Raw genomic sequence first — 24,292 nt, 5'->3', positions numbered from 1 at the left:
GTGGACTTATTTCTGGCAAAAACTTGCAGACCAAGTGGTTAGGTGAGTTGAAACCTTGACTAGCAGAGGATGTAAACACAGAACGTACTCAATGGTTTTATTTGAAATATAATTTTACTTTGTTTTTACAATACAGTGTGCAGTATGACAACTCAAAATAGAGTGCAGATACAAGATACGAGTACAAAGGAGGATTAACAATAAATGTCAGAAAGGTTACCTTTTATTAAGGCTAAATCCCTGGTTTATAGTTTCCATACACATTCACAAATCTACATTCAAATTATTCCTTATCAATACTTATTCCTTAGGCCATGAGAAAAGGAGAAAGAAAATCCAGATACTACATTTCTCACACAAAGCAAATCTGGATTAGTCTAAATACTATTCTTTTCCATTTGTTCTGATTTAGGAAAATTTAGCAAAGGAAGGTATTTCCTTATTTGAACTACCCGTGCATTTTATTAGCTATTGCTATCATTCCTGTAAGTGGTTAAGACCTCCCCCACACTGGGGTCTCCAGTCAGAGCCGCAAAGGACAGGAAATGCAACTGGCCAGAGCGGCTGGACAACTGGGTGTATAGCAAGGCTTTTTTTTTTTTTTTTAAGGAGGTCAACAACTAAGTTTTCACTTTGTTTAGGGACTGTGTTGAATATCAACACATCCATGTCACTGAGATGGAGAAAAGTTTGGGACATAAACATCTGTCCCTCTCCCATTGCTGATAAGGAGAGAACTGTAGGATTTCACTGACCCCCCAAATCTCTTGTCAGCTAAGAGTATACTATGACATGGCATGTGCCTGTGAAAGCACATGGCCCTCGTGTGGCTCTACGGTCTGCAGGGTAACTCAGGAACCAGCACAACAGCTACTTCAGCCGCCAACCTTTTAGATCTTAGGGCCAAAAACAGCTGTCCGTTATGAAAAGCAGCTCATAAAACTCCATTGTCTACCATAGACTACCTTTCATTCCTTAAGAGAAAGTAAACTGGAAAACTGAAAAGATTAAGTGCCAATATTCCTTGGTTTTCTGTCCTAAACTGGAGTGTTTCAGATCTGAAAAGATAGTATGGCATTCCTTCCCCTGACCCAGGAATGTTACTTTCTTCCTAAGGAACGGTTATCTTGAAAGTACTTCCATATAAGACACATTGCAGCCGACTTCAAGGCCATGCAGATTTGAACAGAAAAGGCAACGTAACTATCTACATTTGTTCAAGTAAAATTACATAGAAATCAAATATATACACAACAACGAGACAAACTACTCATTTACAACCATTGCTTATGTTAAATTAAATGACAACTCCATGTTATTCCAGTGTTTAGCTTTGGGAACAGGTAATGCTGTAGCTAAAGTCATAAAAATAAAATCAAGACATTCACATTTGAGGTCGTTTGACACACATCACGCCATCCCTAAAGACTTGAAAAGACTACAAATTAACTTTCCATGCCAATTGCAGAAGCTGAATTTTATAGCTACAGCTATAGAGACAGTATGAAAACCCCATTAGCTTAAACATTTATGATTTAGCAAGCCATTGCATTCTGGTCGCTAAGAGGCAGAACTTGATAGGATAAAAACCTGCTTCTGTATGCTTAACTCCCCCCTCACCCCCATGTTCTTTTCCTATAACGTTCAAATGACTTTCAGGTCATCCTTTCCTTGTGATCTCAAAGTCAGTTGTTACAGTATTTCCCCTTGGATATAATTTTATTCCAATGCTGAATGAGTGTTACCAATGACCATTTGTCACCTATTAAATATTAGTATACAGTACAGCAGCTATATTTATCCCAGAATTCCAGTTTATTACTTATATGTGGCACAGTCATCAAATTATACTGTGCTCACATATAAAAATGCAAAACTGTCAAATGTGCTATGTCCTCTCATGTATATGAAAAACGATTTGCATCATGAGGAAAAAACAGTTTATATGACCATCTGCCATTCATGAAAGTGTGACTTATACATTCTATTGTACTATGCAGATCAGAGAAGGAAGCAAGGTTATAGAATCACTTGTGATAATTTAAGCAAAAACTTCAGAAAATCATTAAAAAAATCAGCATATGCTATATATATTTAACTAGATCAGAATCTGTTGTGTGTGCAGTGAAATCTGATCCACAAAGTCTGAGCTAAAAAACTGGTGTTTCTAACGGAATGTTTTAGAATTAAAAGACACACAAATGAATTCAAGCCTAACAGAGTAGCTTGAGACCAAAGTGGTGCCATTTTTTTTTTTTACATTTTAGGAAAATATTTCTGATGACAAAACCAGCCTTCTAACCAAATACTGTCCTGCCCAGTACACAGAAGCACAGCTCCCCCCACCCGGCCCCGCCATGAAGTCCTTTAAGTTAACTGTTAAATAGCATCAATATTTATAACTATGTGAGACATGGACCGTTGTGTATATATAGACAAGTTTTTTCATGGAAATAGGACCAGGCAGAAAAGATTTAGGTGAAAACAGAATTAAAAGGTTTTTACAGGGATAAAATGGAACTGGTCTGTTGAAAGCTTCCACTTAGAATCCCCAGAGGAGGCAAGAACCTCTAAAGCCACGTACAGAGAATAAAGACTGCTATGCACAAATTGCCTAAGGGAATTTTCTCACTAGTTTGAGATCAAAGAACAGGTCTACAGCTTATTTGGCCTGTCACCTCAGGGTCTTGCTGAAGCATCAGGGCTCTCTTCCTAGTGGCAGTTTGCCAGATCAAGTCCAATCATATCATAGAATGGATGTTTCCCTCACCTCAGCCAAGTGGATGGCACCCACTGAGGTTCAGTATCAAGTTTGTTAATTAACCTAAGCAGTTCCTGATAGGCTTTATCAAGATCTGAATTCACAATTGCTGTGTCAAAGTAGTGGCCATTGTTCTGTTCCATCTCTCTAGTCTTCTCAATGATCTCTCTCAACTCTTCAGGCTGGAAAAAGACAAAAACTGAGGTAATTCCACTCCTTACCAAAATACACAATGAGTCAGAGATGACTGAAGAACAAAAAAATGGCCTTCTATTGTTTGCTGTCTTTCAAAATATGCCACTTCAGGAGCTCCTCTTCAACCCGGTGATGGCCTCAGTGATTATCATCCTTTGCTCTGGTGTCTTCAGGACTCATACGGAATTCATTTGGGACTCAATATAACCTGTTTATACTGCTACTCAGGTTTTCATGTATTTCTGTTTTACTCACTAGAGGCTTCAAGGCAAAGAATGTTACTTAGAATTCCCTACAAACATTTGTTTTCAAGCATTTTAGAACATCATAACCTTTCCCTAAAAAATAACATCTTTTGTAATACAGAGTGAAACTTTCAGGTTGAAGCAAGGTTGGTAGGACCCCAAATGCCATCTACTCTTGGCTTTATAAAGATCTGCTGTCCTTTAGATCTATTACAGAGTTAAGCAGGGTAAACATTATGGGAAAAGAAAAGGATCAATAGAATGGGTATCTTTATGAAAACACTGCCGGTCAACCCAAGATTTAATAATCTAATGTTCTGGGGGAATTAACTTGGCTTTAAACTGCTTCTCTGTTTTCAGTACACCAAGTAGGTTTTAGAGATGCAAAAAAAGTATTCTAAGAAGAGTTTGGGAAATGATACAGAGCAGGCTACTTTAAAACACTGGTAAAGGAAACAGCTGTTTCACACAGATGAACAAGTAGTAAGGTAGGGTGTGAAACTTACACAGAATCCCGATTACCAGGCACATGTGTTCAAGAAAGTAAAACTGCCCCCAAATGACCCATCAATGAAGAGGACTAACTCAAGTCCAAATGTCTCCGATATAAAAGTCACACACCAATACTATATTGGACCCACAATACAAAACAACTTATTCAGCTGGTTGAACTTCTTTAACAGTAGGAAAACATTAAAAATACGACAGCTCCGGCCTGTCCTGAGGCAGTTTCTTGTGTGGCTCTCTAATTTTCATTCTGGAATGTTGTGCATCTGGCTGTGGTACACAGAATCCTTTGTTTCCTAGGGGACTCGCCTACACCATTATAACTGAACACACTGTAACATTCTTGCTAAAACTTAGGTCTCATATCTTAAGACTATTGAAAGAACATTCCAGAAGTCAAAACAATCTAAACTTTGTGGTGCTAGAATTGAAATGTAAAGCCCTACATCTCATATAGATTCACATAAAGAACCAATCCACCTAGTTTTTATCAAATTTAAGGCATTATTTTGTCTTTGGCCAAAACGGCTTATACCATTTATTTTAATTTAGGTTTTAATTTCATCCTATTTTTCAAATTACAATTCATGACTAAGATGAAACAAAATGTTTTTGCTCAAAAAGTTCTGGACTGAAAAAACTGGCCTGTAGGCAAAATTGGCTGTAACAGTTCATACTACCAGTTTACCACTCTCAGGCCCCCATTCTAGCAGAGAGATTCAGAGTACAATCAGACTGATTATTTACATTCTGCATCCAGTGAGAACACCATCACTTTCCTGATTAGCACAGAGTTAAAACTGAGGACTTGTTTTTATTCAACACTTCCATGTATGATAAAAAGCACTACTGGAAATACCAAAGGAGAGGAAACATAAGTGGAATAAAAAGGCAGTAAGATACACCAGCCTCTACACATTCTCACCAGTGTGCATGGAACATGCACCCAGACAGAACTGATGTTGGGTCATAAAATAAGGCTGAAAACATTTCTGAAAGATTCACATCTTTATAGGCTATGTTGTCTGACCACAGTGGAATTATAAATCAGTAAAATATTTTTTAATCTCCCAATATGTGGAAGTTACATACTTCTAAATAACCCATCTGTTCAAGAAGAAAATGACAAACATGAGAAGAGACATGAGAAAAATGAGAAAAAAACAATGTCAAAATTTGTAGGATGCAACTAAAGAACTGCTTGGACGGAAATTTATAACTTCATTTTAGAAAAGAAGAGGGGCGCCTGGGTGGCTCACAGTCGTTTAAGTGTCTGCCTTCGGCTCAGGTCATGATCCCAGAGTCCTGGGATCGAGCACCCCATTGAGCTCCCTGCTCAGTGGGCGGCCTGCTTCTCCCTCTCCCTGCTGCCCCTCTGCTTGTGCTGTCAAATAAATAAAATCTTAAAAAAAAAAAGACTTAAAGATCTAAGTTTTCTTCAGAAACTAGAGCAAGTGCAAATTAAAGCCAAAGTATAAGTCAATTAAATAGAAAGACAAATAATAAAATTAACAAAGACAAAAGGCCTCCAACTTTTTTTTTTAAGACTTATTTATTTGAGGGCCCTTGGATGGCTCAGTCGGTTAAGCGGAAGCGGCTGCCTTCAGCTCGGGTCATGATCCCAAGGTCCTGGGATTGAGCCCCACAGTGGGCTCCTTGCTCAGCAGGGAGCCTGCTTCTCCCCTGCCTGCCACTCCCCCTGCTTGTGCTTAGCTCTCTCCTTCTCTGTGTGTCAAATGAATAAATAAAATCTTAAAAAATTTTAAAAATTTATTTGAGAGAGGGAGAGAGCACATGTGAGAGTGGGGCGGGTGGGGGGGAGGGGCAGAGGGAGAAAGAGAATCTCAAGCAGACTCCTGCCGAGTGTGGAGCCTGACATGGGGCTCCACTCCATGACCTGAGATCATGACCTGAGCCAAACCAAGAGTTGGACACTTAACTGAGTCACCCAGGAGCCACTGACTTAATTCGTTTTCTAGAGTGTTTTAGTTATTCCTTTTAATTTCCATATAAATTTTAAAAACCATCTTTTAACTTTCTATAGAAACACCTGCTGGGATTTTTCTTTTTTGGTAATGGCTTTCTTGAGATAGAATTCATTTACAATTCACCTATTTTAAAGTGAATGATTTCAACTGTTTTTACTATAGTCACAGAGCTGTGCAATCAACACCACAATTTTAGAGTGTTTTCATCTCCCTCTCCCCAGCCAACACCCCCATATCTATAGGAAGCCACTCCCCATTCTCTCCCAACCCCAGCCCTAGGCAACCTACTTTAGGTCCCTGTAGTTTTGCCTGTTCTGGACATCCCATAAAACGGAATGATACAATATATGGTATTTTGTGACTGGTTTCTTTCACTTACAGTGTTTGCAAGGTTCATCCATGTTGTACCATGTATAAGTATTTCAAACAACTGTTTTTTGAGACTTATAATAAAGCTGCAGTAATCAAGACTGTGATATTAGCATAAATACAGAATAGAGTCCAGAAATAATCCCCACTCTGCTTCCTGCTACATATTTGGCCAGGTCATTTTTAAAAAAAGGTATCAATGTAATTCAGTGGGAAAAAGGATAGTCTTTTTCAAGAAATGATGCTAGAGCAATGGAATATCCTCCATATGTGTTAAAAAAACAAAAACACCAAACCAACCACCACCCTTACTTCACACTGGAAAAGATTAGTTTGAGAGATTATAGACCTAAAAGTAAAAGCTAACACAAGAAAGGTTTTACAAGAAAACATGGGATAAAATCTTTATAATCTTGGGGCAGGCAAGTTTTTTTAGACAGTACACAAAAATCATTAACCGTAAGAAAAATAAAAAAGTGTGCTTCTCTAAAACACTTCTGATCTTCAAAACACAAAACATTATCATTAAAAAAGATAAAGATTTTGAGAAAATATTTATATCCAGAATATATGTAAGAATTTTTACAATTCTGTAAGAAAACAACCCAATTAAAAAAAAAGACATTTCACAAAAGAATATGCCTAAATAACTACATGAAAAGATACTAACATTAGTCATCAGGCAAATGCAAATGAAAACCTTAATGATAACACTTCACACTTACTAGAATGGCAAAAATTCTTAACAAACCAACAAAAGCAAAATCTGGTAAGGATGTGGAACAAATGGAACCAAACTGGGAACAAATGGAATCAAACGGATTTAAAACAGTTTGGCAGCTTTATATAGTTAAAATATACACTTACCCTTTGATCCAGCAATTCAAGAGAAACGAAAACATAGATGTCCACCAAAAGACTATGAATGTTTAGAGCTGCTTTAATCACCAGCTCAAAATTGGAAACCCAAATAATTTTTAACTGATGAATGTATTTATGATATACTTAGCTCACGGTATACCACTCAGCAATACGAAGGTATGAACTACTACTGTTAGACGCAACGTTGATGAATCTCAAAAACGTTATGCTGATCAAAAGCCAGATGCAAACTTAAACTCTATGGTTCCATTATATGAACTTCTAGAACAGACAAAATAAATCTGTGGTGACAGAAAGCAAATTAGTGGTTGCCTAGGGAAGAATGGAGGGGTATTAACTTCAAAGAAGCACGAGAGAATTTTCTAGAGTGATGAAAATGTTCTAAATCTCAACTGGCATGGCAGTGACACAGGTATACATTTTGCCAAAACTCACTGAATAAAATGCATGCATTTTATTGTATATAAAATAATTTCATGAAGTTAATTTTCAAAAATTAGAGAATTCTCATTAGAAAATCAAGCATACTGTAAAGTGTTAAAACATTTTGGTACTGATTAAGTTCTTCCTTTAAAAATATGTATAATTGGTATCTTTCTAGACCTTACTCAATTGGGGATAGCTAATTCAAAATAAATAATAGGATAAATAATCCCATGAGAACACTATCTGAGACTACCAACCCAAAGAAAGTTGCCTAACCTGTTTTGGAATGGTATATAGCCCTCGCATGATACTGAATCCTTGGAGAAGAAAAACGTAACAAAGTAAGTGTGCATATTAGAAAACAGAAAAATTAGGCTGAACAAATAGGAAGAAGTCCACTCTAGTCCATCCTTTTCCTTAAACAACCATGGTATTTGTGGTCTACCAAAGTAGTTACTGGGCACTTAGTTTCATAGTTTTGTTTTCTTTATTGTGATCCCCCTCAAGAACAGCCAGTGACCATGTCTCTCTCTCTCTTTTTTTTTTTTGGTATCATCCCAAGTGCTAAGAACAGCAGATACTCTGACTCCACTAATTTATGAACTTACGATTGTGTTGCAAACACGGAAAGGGTGTTGTGAACACTACTTTAGCCAGCCGACCTATTTAGCCTAAACAAAGCAACCAGAATTATGCTCATCATGTAGGATGGGAAAATCCTTGACTGTCTATTGCCTAAGACATTGAAAAATACAACCTTCACATATAGACTGAATAAGAAATACTAAGTAGATTGAGAATGGAAAAAGATCTATCTTGGTGGCTATGGTGTACAGCCAAGAATCATGGGAAAGGAGTGATACGCTTTTACTGACTTTTAAGGATCTTATAAAGAAGTGTGTTATGATGTGTGCTTATGGCTTTTAAGGAGATTTAGAGAGAGCAGATGAAATGAGAACTGAATGATTCCTCTGTAAAACAAAAATATTTAAGAAATCAGCAAAAAACAAGGAAAAGTATTTGTTACTTCAATATAGTAAGTCACTTGACAGTTTTCATTTCACATTTAAATAAAGTCAATGCTTTCGGATTAACACATTAATATAATTTTATTATTAATAATGTTTAGTAAAATGTGAACTACCCTCAACCATGTCCTGCATCTAAAATAATTTTTAAAAAATTTACCGTTTCAGATCATGTGAGAAGACCAAAGGGAGAAGACAAACAGAACATAAATTTCAATCAGAGAAAAGCAAGATTTGGCTCCCCACACATGCAGAGTATCTGCAGAAAAAAGTGGGTAATTCCTAAGAACGTGCAGAGAACTTTCTTCTTGGGAGTAGAGGGCAGGGGGTTACGGTAATCCCTACTGGAAATAACACAGACCCATGTGAAGAAGATTAAGGATGTTTCAAGGAATACCAAAGGTAAACCGCACACTTGGGGTAGCTATGGGGAATGTGTGCGGAACAACAAGAGAAGGCCCCTGCTTTGGAGAGCTGCCACAGTCCAGCCAGAGGCAACAACAGCAATTTTGGGAAAAGTGATAGGGCCGAAAGAATAATCAGTTTGAAAGCTCAAGCTGATACAGCTTTTAAGCACTGTGACATGTTACGTCATGACTGTTTCATGTTTATTTTCAATGGAACAGTACAACACTATAATAACTTTACCTTTGGATTCTTGCCCTCCTTGGCCAATAATGCCCGAAGTCTTTCTTGTGAAGGGGGTGCAATGAAGATAATATATGGTTTCAAGTCTGAATTCCGGAGAGTCTTCAAGGACTATTTAAACAAAAGATATTTTGGATATTTACAATAATTTTCATTATTTAACTACTTCCCAATAATATACTTGGAATAATAATGTCATTAAAAAAAAACAAACATCGCCTATGAGTGTTTCCAAACATCTTTGTAACAAACAATTCACAGTATTTCCAGATCCTACCATTCACTGTAAGAATATATTGTGTACCTGGAACACACAAACACACACAAAATTAGCTTACCCTGTTTATATAATGAAATAAAAATGAATGACATTGAAGGTCTACAACTGTGATGCTAAAATATCCTCTAATAAGATCACATAAAGATTATAAATAACCATATTCAAAATCCATTTTGGAGGAAGGAGAAATAAGCAGTAAGGTTACCATGTGCCAGGGTCTAAACGCAAGCAGAATAGAAAGAGAAACTCCACACACACACACAAAAGAAGTTCTGGAAAAGTACACCCAAAAGAAAACAGACTGTTTGAATTAGGAGAGACTGGTTTTGATCCTGCCTTTGCCATTGCATGACCATGTGTTCCTAAACTGAAGCACTCTACCAAAACAGGGATTACAGGAACATGCCCTTTTCTATCTAAAAACATCATTAATTAAGACAACGTGCTTTGATAAATATGTTAGCCCAAGTAATATAAAGGAATTCTGAAGGCATTTAGTAATTTATACTTTTCTTAAATCAAATGTTTATAACTGAAATAGTAGAGACTAAGCTCTTTTGTCCATTAAAAAACATAGAGGATCAGTGGGGGAAAAAAATGTATGAGAACTTTATTTACCTGTGTACGAAGACTTAAGAGACATATTTTGCCAGAGTTGATCACTTGCCGTACTGAATCTATGCTGGTTCCATACAAATTTTTTTCAAATTCACCATGTTCGATGAACTTTCCAGCTGCTATGTCTGCCTCAAATGCTTGCCGTGATACAAAGTGGTAATCTCTACCAGCTACTTCGTGGTCTCGCCGACTCCGAGTTGTATCTAGGCAAACAAAATCAGGTAAAAATAATGGGCATGGATCAGAGGAAGGTTGGGGGATAATTCTGCTAGTCAGGGAAAACTTCAATTTTGTAATACAGATGAAATGTAAAAAGATGAACTGAGGAAATCTTAAGAGCCCATGTATTTAACACTGATTCATTTTATTTCTAGACTGAGAAATGAACAAAAATGTGGTTTTAGTATCTTAATAATAGTTATATTTAATTGCCTTAACACATTTTATGCTTACACTTTAAATTACTTCTGACATTTAAAACACTGCCACTCATCTTTTCCTAAAGTTTATTTCCACTAAGATTTTTTTTTTTTAACCCTCCCCACCCCCCAGATATTATATAATCTAAACAGAACTTCTGTGTTCAGAGATTAGGTCTAAATTTTTGTCTTCTGCACCAGTTTAAAAAACCAGGAGCTGATTCCATATTGAACAGGGAATTGCAAGAAGCCCAAATTGAAATTCATTTAGAAAATAATTAGTACCATAGGAAAAACTGAAGTTTCTCAATAATGACTATCTTGAATTACAAATTCTCAAAAGATTTTATTAAAACAAAGTTCCTCTTTCCTGGGCAAAACTGTTTCAATGAACTGGATGAAAAATTTCCCTCCAGTTAGGTTCTAAGGTGGTCAACTGAAAAGCACAGGAAAATGAGAATGCATCCAAACTTACAAGGAACTGCAGATGCAAAACGGTCTTTTTCTTTGTTCATGAGCCTCTGACGCAATTCATTCTGGCCACAGTTCTGTGGACCAATCAAAATGATAGGTCTTTTCCTATTTGCTGGCTGATGATAAAGTGACATTTCCTCATAAGTTAAGATTTCTTCATTGTCATAATCTTTGAAAAAGAAAAAGTTAAGCCCTTCAGACAGAATGATTGCCATGTTATAAAGATACAGACCTTCCAAAACAATTGGAAAGAAGCACAATTTATTAATAAAAACGCTTAACTTTTTGAATCAAGATAAGTAATAACTGGGTAGGATTATATGAATGTTTTCCAGTATCAATATATACTTCCCAATACTATGAACATAAATCAGACAATATATTAATCCTTCTAGAAGCGTTTATTGCTTCTCTTTTTTCGTAGTTTGAATGTTTTAATACAATAAAACTACTTGTACTGCTTGTACTGTAAAATAGCTAGTTGGCAGCCCATACTTTGACAGAGGGTGGGGCACCAGGGGATGAACTAATGAGAATACGGTCTGTCATTTTTGTAAAACGGGGATACTAATACTACACTTAGAGGGTTGGTTTAAGGATCAGACACAATATATATGCTAAGCACAATTCCTGGCATAGACAAATATTTAAAATAGTAGCTACAAACTAGAGTTATCAGAGAAAGTAGTTCTGATTACAGAACTTGCAATCAGTTTGTGCTATCCAAACTTGGAATACTAACCTGAGGTCATGATTCAAGAAGAGGTATAAATTGTGACAGGTGGGATAACATTCCTAAAGCCCATAATCCAGATGAAATCAGAGCTGCCAAGTGGTAAGAAACAAAGGCAGACAACGAGCAGCCTGCCATCTTCCCACTCATATTACTTCCCCTGACCAGGAAAGAGCATCAGATGTATAGTCACACTCAGCTGTAAGTTCCATGGGGGCAGGCAATCATCTTAGTCTTGCCAGTGCTTAGCACAGAGTGCAGAGGAGGAACTCAAACTGTATTTGTCTAAATTCTAGCTCTATATTAGCTTTAAGAATTTAAGCAGATCTTTAATATCTGAACTTCTCTTTATTAATCTATAATCTCAAGGAATTTACTGTGAGACCCAAGATGAGGGTATCTAAAGCATATAGTTACTACCCCTGGAAGAGGATGGTTATTATAAATGATAGTTATTATTAGTAAAAATATTCATTATGATGACACCATTATGAATGGCAATGTAATTCCTGCCCTTCCCAAAATGCTGTGCCCTCTGAAAAATCAGAGTTCTTTCTTGTAACATGTCCAGTCAGATTGTGGCAGCATTTTTATTTACAAAGACTCAGTTACACATCTGAAGCTTCAGATCTGCAGGTTTTCTGTGGCATAATAGCTATTAGGGCAGAGCCAATTTAGTGTGTTTCAAAGAATGAAGAAACAGATATTAATCACTTACCAAACACAGAGGGAAGGATTAAAAGTTCAATAAATCTTAGCTATACAATGTTTCGATTAGCATTAAGGATGTTTATTTTGGAAAAAAGGTAGACTAAATCTCAGATTTAGTTTTAAATGGGATTTTTCAATAATCTGTAACATTTTATTTTCATGTTTAATTTATGCTGCCTAAAAAAAATATCTGGAGGTATTGAGAGAATAAGCCTTATAAATTGTTAGGAGTGCCTTTGCTTTATTTGGCTTCTTTCTGACAAGAACCAAAGCAGGGGTAGCAAATTCTAATGCACACAAGGACCAACCAAGAAGGTAAGGAAAAGCAGTAAAATCAGGTTGAGTTTATAATAACTGGATGTGGTGGAAACTGTTGAACTAAGATAGTGTGTCTCTCTAACAGAGAGACAACAGCCATCACTCAGGTCCAGCAGACTGCTGTCACTTGGGAATACAAGCCCTGTGTTATTAGAGTCTTTGATAAGAAGAGACGCTACACTTATAAAACAAAAAACTGTATGTGCCTGACTCAGCCAGCAGGTAGCAGGTTCTGTGGAATGGGTTGCCTCAGTGACATGAGTTATGGTAGACAAAATACTCAATTTACTAAAATACAACCATATTGTAGATTTTGTTAGAGGTATGTATTAATTTCACAAAGAATTTAAGTAGGAAAAACAGAAAACTATCAATATAACACTATATAATGCCACACTGTACTTTAATTTTTATGCCAGTTTTTCTCAAAGTTCAAAATGCTGCACTACTCATAGGATTCCAAAAGAAAATACTTTCTGCGAAATGAATTTCTTAAGCATATGTTACATTAAGAAGCAAAACAGGACTAGAAATATAACTCCCTGAAAACAGCAGTTTAATTTCTTTCAAGTGTTAGATACGGACCTCTTTCAGATATAAATCCAGCTATATCTAAGAGTAGAACTCACCATCATTTTTTTGGGCGGGGGAAGAGCAGGAGTGGGGGGAGAGGGGCAGAGGGAGAGGGAGAGAGAGAATCTTAAGCAGGCTCCACACCCAGTGCGGAGGCCAACTCAGGGCTCGATCTCACAACCCTGAGATCATGACTTGAGTGGAAATCAAGAGCTGGACACCCAACTGACTGAGCCATCCTGGTGCCCGAACTCACCATCATTTTTATTGGCATTATATAAAACCTTTTTCCTCTTCTTTTTATTCTTCTTTGCACACCACAGTTTTCCTGTTGAACAATTAAAAGCATAACTGTAAACGTGATACTTGTTTCCCTGAACAAAGCTACGTATTTCAAATTGAAGAACTCAGTTTTCCATTTAAATTTATAAACACATATTGTTGTATAGAACTATTTTTCAGTGAAATAGTTATAATTTTCCATTAGTCTCACATTGTAGATGATCTTTAATTCTTATATCTTGTCCTTTCTTTAGAGTTCTAAGATAATTAGTATTGCCTCTCATATCACTCTTACCATGAATACATCTTTTTTGACAGTTCTGATATGTAAATTTTTAAAAAAGATTTATTTGAGAGAGAGACAGAAGAAGTGAACTAGCACGAGCAGGGGGAGGGGCAGAAGGAGAGAGGGAATCCTCAAGCAGACTCCCCAGTGAGTGAGGAGCCCAATGTGGGGCTCGATCCCAGGACCCTGAGATCATGACCTGAGTTGAAATCAAGAGTTGGCTGCCTAACCGATTGATCCACCCAGGCGCCTCCTGGTATGTAAATTTAAACATAGTTCCAGATGGAGACCCAAGAAACCTTTCATTAATGTCAAATATTAAGTGTCCAACCTGATTTTTCTGGCTCCTTGTCTTCTTCTATGGTTTGCTTCATGGCTTCCCTTTGCTGCTGAAAGCTTTTCCCTTAATAGCAGGAAGAAAAGACAGTAAAATTTAAGACAAAAGAATGTAAGTTTGTTTTTTAATCAAGGGGAAAAAAACAGAAGTAACTTTTCATTTATATTTCCTTTTAAATCTTTCTGCCACCATCTGAGAGTATGTCAGCTATGACTATAAGCCTCCAAATGTTTAAAGTATTAAGTTTCAACCTCACTAGCAACCAATCCTAGGACATGTATTACTAGAATATAGACATATCATCTATTAGAAAAGATAAGTAATAAACCAGTGTTAGAAAAATTAATAGTTCAATTTTTACAAAGCTTTCACTGTGCACTTACTAAGTGGAAAGTACTATGCTGGATCCTGGTTCTGGATCATTTAGAATTATCTCAAATCAAACAAATTAATTCCAGGAGTTAACTTTACAAAATATGTGAACATTCATCACTTTTTGATTTTAAGATACCACTCAATATATTCCCTTGCATTTATTATTCTCAATCCCTTTTTCTTCATATGTACGTGTATGTTTTAATGATTTTTTTTTATTTCCACCTTTAAGGTACCAGTGATATAGATATATGAAAAACATACAATGTTTTTCCTGTCAGAATTAAGATCTTAATATAGGAGGCTCTCAAGGTTTTTGATTTTCATCTTCTTTTCAGATATCTACCTTAAAATCAAATGTATTTTTTCTGGAGGATAAAAGTGGTTTTACTTAGAAAATTTGGATTAGAGTTCTACTTTTAAAATTTTTGTATCTTCTTTTTGTTTCAAGCCAAGGATTTCTTGAAATCAATAAGCAAATTCCATCTATGTTGGGATAATCTGTAGAATTTAGTGCATTTCATAAGAACACAAGCAAAAACATTAATACTGAGTTTGGTATACATAAGAAGTATTAAAGATAACCAGGTTATCTTTAGGAGCTATACAGATTGCATTCCTAGTAAAAACAAGTAACTATGAAGACAGGGGAAATTTTAAGAGCATTAAAATTTAAAAATAAGTAAAAAAAATTTTTCTTTAAATAAGTATCTGATTTTGACAGATTCAGAAAAAAATAGGGAACAAAATTTTGATCAGTTACACTTTAAAATGTTTAAAAACATTAAGTCATGTACTTCTATGGCACATTTTTATAGTACATACGTATGTAGACTGTTGTAATGGCAGCAGACATTAATGTGAGGTGGACAATATGACCTCTTTAATCTTCTAATTCTAACACTTTATTTGTCCTATAAAAAGACTTACAAATGATATCACCCAAATCCCCTTGATGCATCTTTCAGAAACTCAATGTAATCACTCAATATACTCTAGTTCTAAATATTTATGGGCTAAGGCTGGCATGATGAGAAGATATCAGATTGATATCTGGCACAAGCACTAAGCAGAACATGATGGCTACTCAGTACTCCAGGGATTTTAGAGGAATGTCCCATGTCTGTTACTGCGAAGAATCAGGGGTATAGCATCATCCTCTAAAGTTAATAAAAGAAGCCCATTCCTCATTCTCTGAAATATGACTGAGTATAGAAAAAACTTGTTTTTAGCTTTTGGATCTTAAAACAGAGGATGTGTAGCTTTCTGTGACCTTATTAATACACATAAAGACCCAACTGCATGAAAAAGTGAGTTTTTCTCTGTGAAGGCTTGTATTTTAAATGTTCTTTTAAATATGTTCTACTGTATTGTCTTTTACCTGGAATGAGCCCAGCTAGAGGTTGATTATCTTCATCCCCTTCCCTGTAGGCTTGCCACCAATTTGGATCTTCTTGACTGATGACATGAAGTATATCCCCTTTTTGGAAAGACAGACCTAATTCTCGACATGGAACATAAGGGTCATCTGAGGGGTCATAATCAAAATGAGCTTTCACATGGATCTAAAAGATAAAAAAGGTAAAAATCAAAATAAGAGTAATGATAAAATAACAAAATATTTAGCGTAAACATTAAAATGTTACAATTTTTCATTAGTGTAAAGCAATTATGAGTTGAAAGCAGGGAGGTTTAGTTAAGTAACAGCAGTATTTTCTCAGGCTTCTGTTTTCTTCAATTAAGTTCATCTCTGTTAACTGCAAACATGTACAAGAGTAAAAAACAAACAAAACCATACAAGAGTACGCAGAGCATTGCACTGTTAGCTACTAACAAACCTGACATGCTCAGGGGCCTCAAAGGCTTGAGAGAAGCAGGAGGGAATGTAACTGAGACCCCTTCACCCTCCATTCCTGACCGGTGAAAACAATGACTCTGCAATAAGGTATGTAATTTCTAAACCACAACCACCCGGAAAGGCAGACTAAACCTCACCACATCTGTCCCCTTCATAGAAGAGTGTCTGTTTCCCAGGTGCTGTCATCCCTTCCTGAATACACGGTCAATGTAACTGTGTCTTCGACTTCTCTCAGTGTTTCTTTCAAAGGGATGTGTTTAGATTCATAAACAATCACACCCCAAACTGCTAAAATTATCTAAATCAAATTAATTTTTTTTTAAAGATTTATTTATTTGACAGAGAGAGACACAGCGAGAGAGGGAACACAAGCAGGGGGAGTGGGAGAGGGAGAAGCAAGCTTCCCGCCAAGCAGGAGCCCAATGCGGGGCTCGATCCCAGGACCCTGGGATCATGACCCGAGCTGAAGGCAGATGCCTAACAACTGAGCCACCCAGGCACCCCTAAATCAAATTGATAATAAATTCCTGTTGTGTTCTATTTGTAGGCTTTGAAATTTAACTAGTGGTACTAGTTATAATTTTTGCTAACAGTGTATTTTTGCATATCAAAAAATGTTAGACTTACAGCATTAAAGGTAGGTAAGATTCACATGAATCTTCTTTTTTTTTTTTTTAAAGATTTTTTATTTATTTATTTGAGAGAGAGAATGAGACAGAGAGAGCATGAGAGGGGGGAGGGTCAGAGGGAGAAGCAGACTCCACGCTGAGCAGGGAGCCCGATGCGGGACTCGATCCCGGGACTCCAGGATCATGACCTGAGCCGAAGGCAGTCACTTAACCAACTGAGCCACCCAGGCGCCCCTCACATGAATCTTCTTGAAAGCTAAGTTATTGCCTATATTCTTTCCTCCAGTATACCTCCATAAGATGTAACAAAGTCATCTTAATTCTAAGAAGTTATAAAGGAATTAGTATTAATATTCTTTTGAACTTCTCCATCTGTAATTTTCATCCCATCTGGTTAAGTGGCATGTGGCCATTTCCAAAACCTCTTAAGTAGTCCATTTTTTGTCTAATGAAATCCAACACCTGTACGCAGTGAGTATTTCTGCTCCATATAGGTTAAACTGCAGCTCAATGAGCCAAGCAACTGATTGACATCCTAAGAATCTTCTAATTCAGAGTCCTTTTCTATCCAATTGTTACTTGTCTTTCCTTAACTAAGAAGCCTTTTACCCTTGCCAAAACTGAGGCCACCTATCATAAAGATAATACTGGTCTACCTCAAAAACTGTTTTATGAGAAGACAGGATCTTTTTGCAGCTCCTAAAACACAAAATTGACTATTCTCAATCGATGATAGACATGAAATTTGATAAAATACTTTCTAAGTGATAAAGATATATATATGTATATATATCTATCTCTTCATAATAAGGCATAACCAAGAATTCTCATGAAAGCAGCAGCGTCTTTCAGAAATTATGCTTGAGGGTGTCATTAAATACTTTTATAATTTCAGAAAAGTATATTACTACTGTAAAGAGGAAATGAGGAAATCTAAGTCCCAATATATACAATAACAACAATGAGGTAAAGCAATCAAATGATCCAGTTAAAAATGCAGAATTTACATACTAGTCTTTTTGGGGGGTAGCTTTTCATGGATATACTCCATAAGTTCAATAATACACAAAATCGTAAGTGTATGGCTCAATGAATTTTCACAAATGAAACATACAGCACCCAAATCAAGAACCAGACTATGACCAGCACCCCAGGAGCCCTGCCCCTCATGCCCCTTTCAGTCACTAACTACCCTACGTCCTCCAGGGTAAACATCATCCTGATTCCTGGAAGCATAGATTACCTTCCCTGGTATTTTACTTCATACAAATAGAATCACATAGTATTCACTCTTGGGTTAAATATGGTTAAGAGAACTCATTCATTTAGACCGTGTTCTGCTGCATTCCAACTATAGAGTGCCCTAACAAGCCTTTTTCTTGATGTGAAAACAGAGTTTTGATAAAAATCTTGAAAACTCTGCCAGGTAAAATCAAAAGTGAATTTTAGAAAGTTATACAAAGCTAGCAGAGAGTCAAAACACAGTTGAGAGACTGGTTAAAGAGAGATACATACAATTTTGTAATCTTGGCGTAAGATGTAGGATAATCTAGAAGTACCTAATATGTAGGATTATCAAAAAACTGCTTATCATCTCTGTCAATCAATGCTTCCAAAATCTGCTTAAATTGTTGCTTTTTAGCCAAAAAGTCTTGGAAATCTAAATATGGAATTACAGGGATTATTTAAGGTGGTGAAGAGATCATTTTTGTTAGCAGCTTTTAGAGATCTGTGAAATCAGACTAACTTGGTCACCTGATTGATGATTTTATCAAATAACTTTCTGAAGGCAATACCCAGCACATTTTCAAAGTGTTCTCCTCAGATCACCTGCTTGGAATGTTTATCAAAATACTAAATTCTTTTTTTTTTTTTTCAAGATTTTATTTATTTATTTGACAGAGAGAGACACAGCAAGAGAGGGAACAGAAGCAGGGGGAGTGGGAGAGGGAGAAGCAGACTCTCCGCTGAGCAGGGCCCGATGCGGGGCTCGATCCCAGGATCCTGGGATCATGACCCAAGCCGAAGGCAGCCGCTTAACCAACTGAGCCACCCAGGCGCCCCCAAAATACTAAATTCTTTTGCCGTATCTCAGACTTCAGGATTCTTCATTTTAACTAGCTTCCTTGGATAACTGTTATATAAATGCCATTTAAAATGTACCCTAAGGGGTGCCTCGGTGGCTCAGTCGTTAAGCGTCTGCCTTCGGCTCAGGTTATGATCCCAGGGTCCTGGGATCAAGTCCTACCATCGGGCTCCCTGCTCTGCGGGGAGCCTGCTTCTCCCTCTGCCTGCCACTCCCCCTGTTGTGCTTATGCACTCTCTCTCTGTCAAATAATCTTTTAAAAAAAATAAAAAATAAAATGTACCTTAAAAATTTTAGGGAACTACTACCCTGAGGGAAACTAATTAGATCACTGTGGAGGCTATATCTAGATCTATGACTTTTGCCAAAGGTCGACAAAATCAGCCAGAGATGCTTTTCTCTCTCCTCTTGCCTAGGTATCACTACCCCTTGACTCCTCAGATTTAGCTGGTTTGGAATGGAGCCTCTCTCTGTGTAGGCTGAAGAAGAGTGCAGAGGAGAAATGCTTTGCTTATATAATAAGTTTATCTAGTGCTGTTTAAAATGTACCCCCTAAAATTAAGAGCAAAATTTATTTCACATCAGAGATGAACCATTTGGTTGAGTTAAAGTCTGAGCAATGCCTTGACATGCTCTATATGACTTCTATCCATATAATCTAACTGATCAATTCTTATTAGTGCTAGAAGTTATCTTCATCCATCTTTCTTCTCCAACTCTGTTAGTGGCTAATTTAGTTTACCATACAAAAGAAAACAGAGCCCCCCCCCCCACTTTTTTAAGAGAGGGAGAGAGAGAATCTTAAACAGGCTCCGTACTAATCAAAACAGTCTTTGCTTTCTAAATGAAACAAAATCTTCTGAATTTCAAATTATAGGATTACAGGATTGTTTAAATACAATTATCTTCCAGCCTAACATTCTTCTCTTTGCCTTTTTTTTAGTACCCGTAAGCTCGTAAGCTATTCACATTTGAAGTCCTAACGATGGGGATATAGTAAAGAGATAATGTTTCATCAATTTATTTACATCTTTCCTAAGGGATTCAATATTCCAAAATAATTTTCCTTTTTAATTTTTATTTCTTTATTTATTATAGATTTATTTTGAATTTTAAATTATTGGTGGAAGAGAAAAGAATTTGAAAGTGTTATCTTCCTTTAGCTTGGCCTAAACTTTACCCCTCACTCACACTATATATATATTAAGGACGGCATCAAGAAAAGCCTTTGCAGTGTCAAGCAACAGTTTTCAAAATCCTCCTCCAACCTGAGATTGCTCCTCCCAATGCCCACTCAAGAAGGATTATCTTTGGGTGTCTGGGTGGCTCAGTCTGTTAAGCGTCTGCCTTCGGCTCAGGTCATGATTCCAGGGTCCTGGGATCAAGTTCCTGCATCGGGCTCCCTGCTCAGCGGCAGGGAGTTTGCTTCTGCCCGCCCCCCCTCCAGCTCATGTGTGCGCGTACTCTCTCTCTCTCTCAAATAGATAAATAAAATCTTAAAAAAAAAAAGGATTATCTTTATTGTTTGCTTCCATTTTTTTACATGAGAAGTTTGGGGTATGTGGGACATCCAAAAGATACTTAGTAGAAGGCAGACAGAAATATGACTTTAAGGTAATAGCAAACTTAAAAAAGCAACTGCCCTAACTTGAAAAGGGATGGCCTTCTAATATACACGGAAATTTTCTATATTTTTGGTATCTCTAATATGTATTCATAAAACCTTACTGCATTAATAAAATTCCAGATCATCTTCTAAATGAGAAAAAAAATTAAGATGAAAATTCGATAATACATTTTATACCTCTAACAGAGAAGTAAATACATTTGACAGCAGTGGTTCTCAACTTTTCCTTCCAACCCAGTTATCTTTATAAATTGTGAATGTGAACATCCTTAAACAATTATTTTTAAATTTTGCAAACACATCAAGTACATATAAACAGACTGCTCCTCTGACCTGCTCTCCCCGCAGTAAATACAACTATAGCCCAGATCTCTCCTTAGAATTCCAGACTGATATATTCTTTTTTTTAAAGGTTTATTTATTTTAGAGAGTGAGAGTGTGTGAGTGCATGGGGGAGGCAGAGGGAGAGGGGAAGAGAGACTCTCAAGCAGACTCCCCACAAGCACAAAGCCCTACATGGGGATGAATCTCATGACCCTGAGATCATGACCTGAGCCGAAACCAAGAGTCAAATGCCCAACTGACTGAGCCACCTAGGCACCCCTGATATATTCAGTTCTATGTTCTCAGTATGTCTACCTGAATGCCCTTCAAACCTGGAAAATGGGCCTCTTCATTTTTCTCCCCAAATCTGTTTTTCCTTCAGACTTCCCTTCAGTAATAACCAGCACCACTATCCGCCCAGTTAAGTTACTCAGGCATTCTTCCTCCTTCCTTCACCCTCCATGTTCATTACAAGGTCCTGCCATCTCTACTTCTAGAACACAGCCTGATCCATTTTCTCCACTGCCACTATCATCCTAGTTTAAGCCATCATCATACTTTATGACGACTTCAGTTTCCTAAATCTCCTTGCTTCCATTATTGGCTCTACTAATTCAATTTCTACACAGTAGCCAGAAGTGTTTTTTTAAATACAAACCAGATCATCCTATATTTAATATCCAAATTCTTGTTCACAGGAGAGACATAGGAAAAGGCATAGAGAGATATTGAGGCTGCTGGAATTCAGAGACAAACTATTTCCTCATTTTTCTTCTTATAAAGAACTTTAAACAGAAGGAAGGTTGCAGATGTAACATCAACTTCAATATGTTCCGTAAGGAATAAAGGCAAATGTGAAATGACAGCCAAAATATAAAGCATAACTGTGATGAAATATTGAGAAAAAAAATGAAACTGTGTCCTCTTTCAAAGTGTTACGTTTTTTGTAAAAGTTAATAACAGATGTAATAGATCAGCCTTCCATGTAACTCATTTTGAAGTCTATAATTTTTTAACAGCTTTACTGAGAAATAATTCATATATTATAAAAGTCATTACTGTATACAATTAGTTTTTAGTAAATTCAGAGTTGTGCAACCATAAACAATTTTACATTTTTATCACCCCAAAAGGAAACCCCATACTCATTAGGAATCACTCCCATACCCTCCTAACTCCCCTTCCCTATACCTAAGGAACTCCTAAACTACTTTCTATCTCTACAGATTTACCAACTCTGGACATTTCATATAAATGACCAATACACGGCCATTTGTGACTGGCTTCTTTCACTTAGCCTAATTTTTTCAAGGTTTCATCCATGTTGTAGCATGAATCAGTACTTTATTCCTTTTGATTGCCAAATAATATTCCTTTCTATGGATATACCACATTTCACTTTCCATTCATCATCTAGCAGACATTTGGGCTGTTTCTACTTTCTGGTTAATAAAATAATGCTGCTATGCACATTCATGTATGATTTTTTGTGAGGATGTATGTTTTCAATTCTCTTGGATATATACCTAGGAGTGGAACTGTTAGGTCGTATAATAATTAAGTCTGTCTGTTACTACAGCTAGTTGAAAAAATGTTTAACATAAAGAGCAATATATATTCTAAAATTAAAGTTGTGCATACTTTGTAAAAGCACTTTTTCACCCTACTCTAAGTATGTTTAAGTTAAATAAACGACCTATAATGACAGAAAAATTCTGACAAAAGTTAGAATTCATAAAAATTCTGGAAGTATGTTCTACTTTTTACTTTTCAGAGTTTAATAAATCTGAAATATTAATATTTCTTTAAATAAAAACTGAATTTACCTTTTACTTGAATGTAAGAAATAATTACAGTGACATTTCTAGGGGCGCCTGGGTGGCTCAGTAAGTTAAGCGTCTGCCTTCAGCTCAGGTCATGATTCCAGGGTCCTGGGATCGAGTCCCGCATTGGGCTCCCTGCTCAGTGGGGCATCTGCTTCCTCCACTCCCCCTCCCCCCAGCTTGTGCTAATATATAAAAAAAATCTAATAAATAAATAGATAAAGTGACATTTCTAATACTCAAAAGTAAACATTCATGTGTAAGTTTTGTGTGGATGTTAAGTTTTTGATTCCTTGGTATTTACCCAAATGAGATGAAAACATGTCCACACAAAAAAACCTGCACAGGGATGTTTATAGTAGCTTTATTGGTAGCTACCAAAACTTGGAAGCAACTAAGATATTCTTCGGTAGGTAAGTGGATAAACTATTATATTACCAGATAATGGAATATTATTTGGCGCTAAAAAAAATGAGCTACCAAAAGCTAAGAAAAGACATGGAGGAAACTTAAATGCTTATCATTCATGTAAAAAGCCAATCTGAAAAGGCTACATACTGTATGATTCCAACTATATGACATTATGGAAAAGACAAAATTATGGGGATCAGTGGTTGCCATGGGTTGGGGAGGGGAGGAAGTGATGAATAGGCAGAGCACAGAGGATTTTTAGGGCAGTCAAACTTCTGTATGATACAATGTGGATACATATAAATTATATATTTGTCAAAACCCACAGGATGTACAACAAAAGTGAATCCTAATGAGAAATAATGAAAGCACTGATTCATCAGTGTAACAAATGATACAAGATGCTGATAGTGGAGGTATGCATATGTGGTAACTTTGTTCAATTTTGCTGTGAATCTAAAACTACTCTAAAAAAATAAAGTTTATTAATTAAATAAACAGTAGACATCAGACAATAAATAATGAACATAAAAAAATCACTTACTACTGTTTCCTTGGCAGGAGGAGGCTTGATCTGTTGACTAGGAATCAGAACAAATGTCAGAGTACCATGCATATCAGACTGCAATAGAAAGATCAGGTTATTTTAAAAATCTCTCTTTATGAAAATTGTTCTATGATGTTATGATGTTATGATCAATATTCCCTAAACTGGACTATTCTGGATCCCCTAGAAGACCTTTTAAATAGTTGGTAAAGATGAATGCCATTTCATCAGGAAGCATAAATTAGACCTTTCATGGACTCCATTATAGTAGAGCTACCCAGGAATGTGGCATTCTGTATTCTGGTCCACTGGAGAAAGCCACTTATCCCAGAAGTCTTTGGTTTTTGTCTTCCATTTTGTGTAAGCTTAGGAAGATCCCACAGTGGGGGTGCCTGGGTGGCTCAGTCAATTAAGCGTCTACCTTCTGCTCAGGTCATGATCCAGGGTCCCGGGACTGAGCCGTGCACTGGGCTCCCTGCTCCGCAGGAAGTCTGCTTCTCCCTCTCCCACTCCCCCTTGCTTGTGTTCCCTC

The 24,292-nt window shown here is 36.7% G+C and overlaps 1 protein-coding gene and 1 long non-coding RNA gene across 6 annotated transcripts in view; one reads left to right on the top strand and one right to left on the bottom strand.

Moving 5' to 3' along the window:
• Positions 1-95: 95 nt before the first annotated feature.
• The window catches only part of PALS1 (protein associated with LIN7 1, MAGUK p55 family member), a 78,117-nt gene continuing 53,920 nt past the window's right edge, over positions 96-24,292 (bottom strand). For all 5 annotated transcript variants that reach the window (XM_064571197.1, XM_045901053.2, XM_064571198.1 and 2 more), the window contains 8 exons: positions 23,758-23,835; positions 15,837-16,020; positions 14,075-14,146; positions 13,432-13,503; positions 10,842-11,009; positions 9,948-10,150; positions 9,050-9,160; positions 96-2,943 (listed from right to left, as the gene is read on the bottom strand). In XM_064571197.1, the coding sequence (XP_064427267.1) occupies positions 2,767-2,943; positions 9,050-9,160; positions 9,948-10,150; positions 10,842-11,009; positions 13,432-13,503; positions 14,075-14,146; positions 15,837-16,020; positions 23,758-23,835 (1,065 nt within the window). In that variant the 3' untranslated portion in view covers positions 96-2,766. The remainder of the gene's footprint in view (positions 2,944-9,049; positions 9,161-9,947; positions 10,151-10,841; positions 11,010-13,431; positions 13,504-14,074; positions 14,147-15,836; positions 16,021-23,757; positions 23,836-24,292) is intronic.
• The window catches only part of LOC129046545 (uncharacterized), a 40,574-nt gene continuing 26,345 nt past the window's right edge, over positions 10,064-24,292 (top strand). The window contains exons 1-2 of the long non-coding RNA XR_010405217.1: positions 10,064-10,168; positions 15,887-16,036. This is a non-coding gene — a long non-coding RNA (uncharacterized LOC129046545). The remainder of the gene's footprint in view (positions 10,169-15,886; positions 16,037-24,292) is intronic.

This window comes from Mirounga angustirostris, unplaced genomic scaffold (genome assembly GCF_029215605.1).
Source record: "Mirounga angustirostris isolate CCGP_5_RB_7025 unplaced genomic scaffold, mMirAng1.0.hap1 SCAF_9, whole genome shotgun sequence".
In the NCBI taxonomy this organism is placed as follows: Eukaryota; Metazoa; Chordata; class Mammalia; order Carnivora; family Phocidae; genus Mirounga; species Mirounga angustirostris.
The sequence above is the reverse complement of the archived record's forward strand: the minus strand, read 5'-3'. Positions and strand labels throughout refer to the sequence as shown.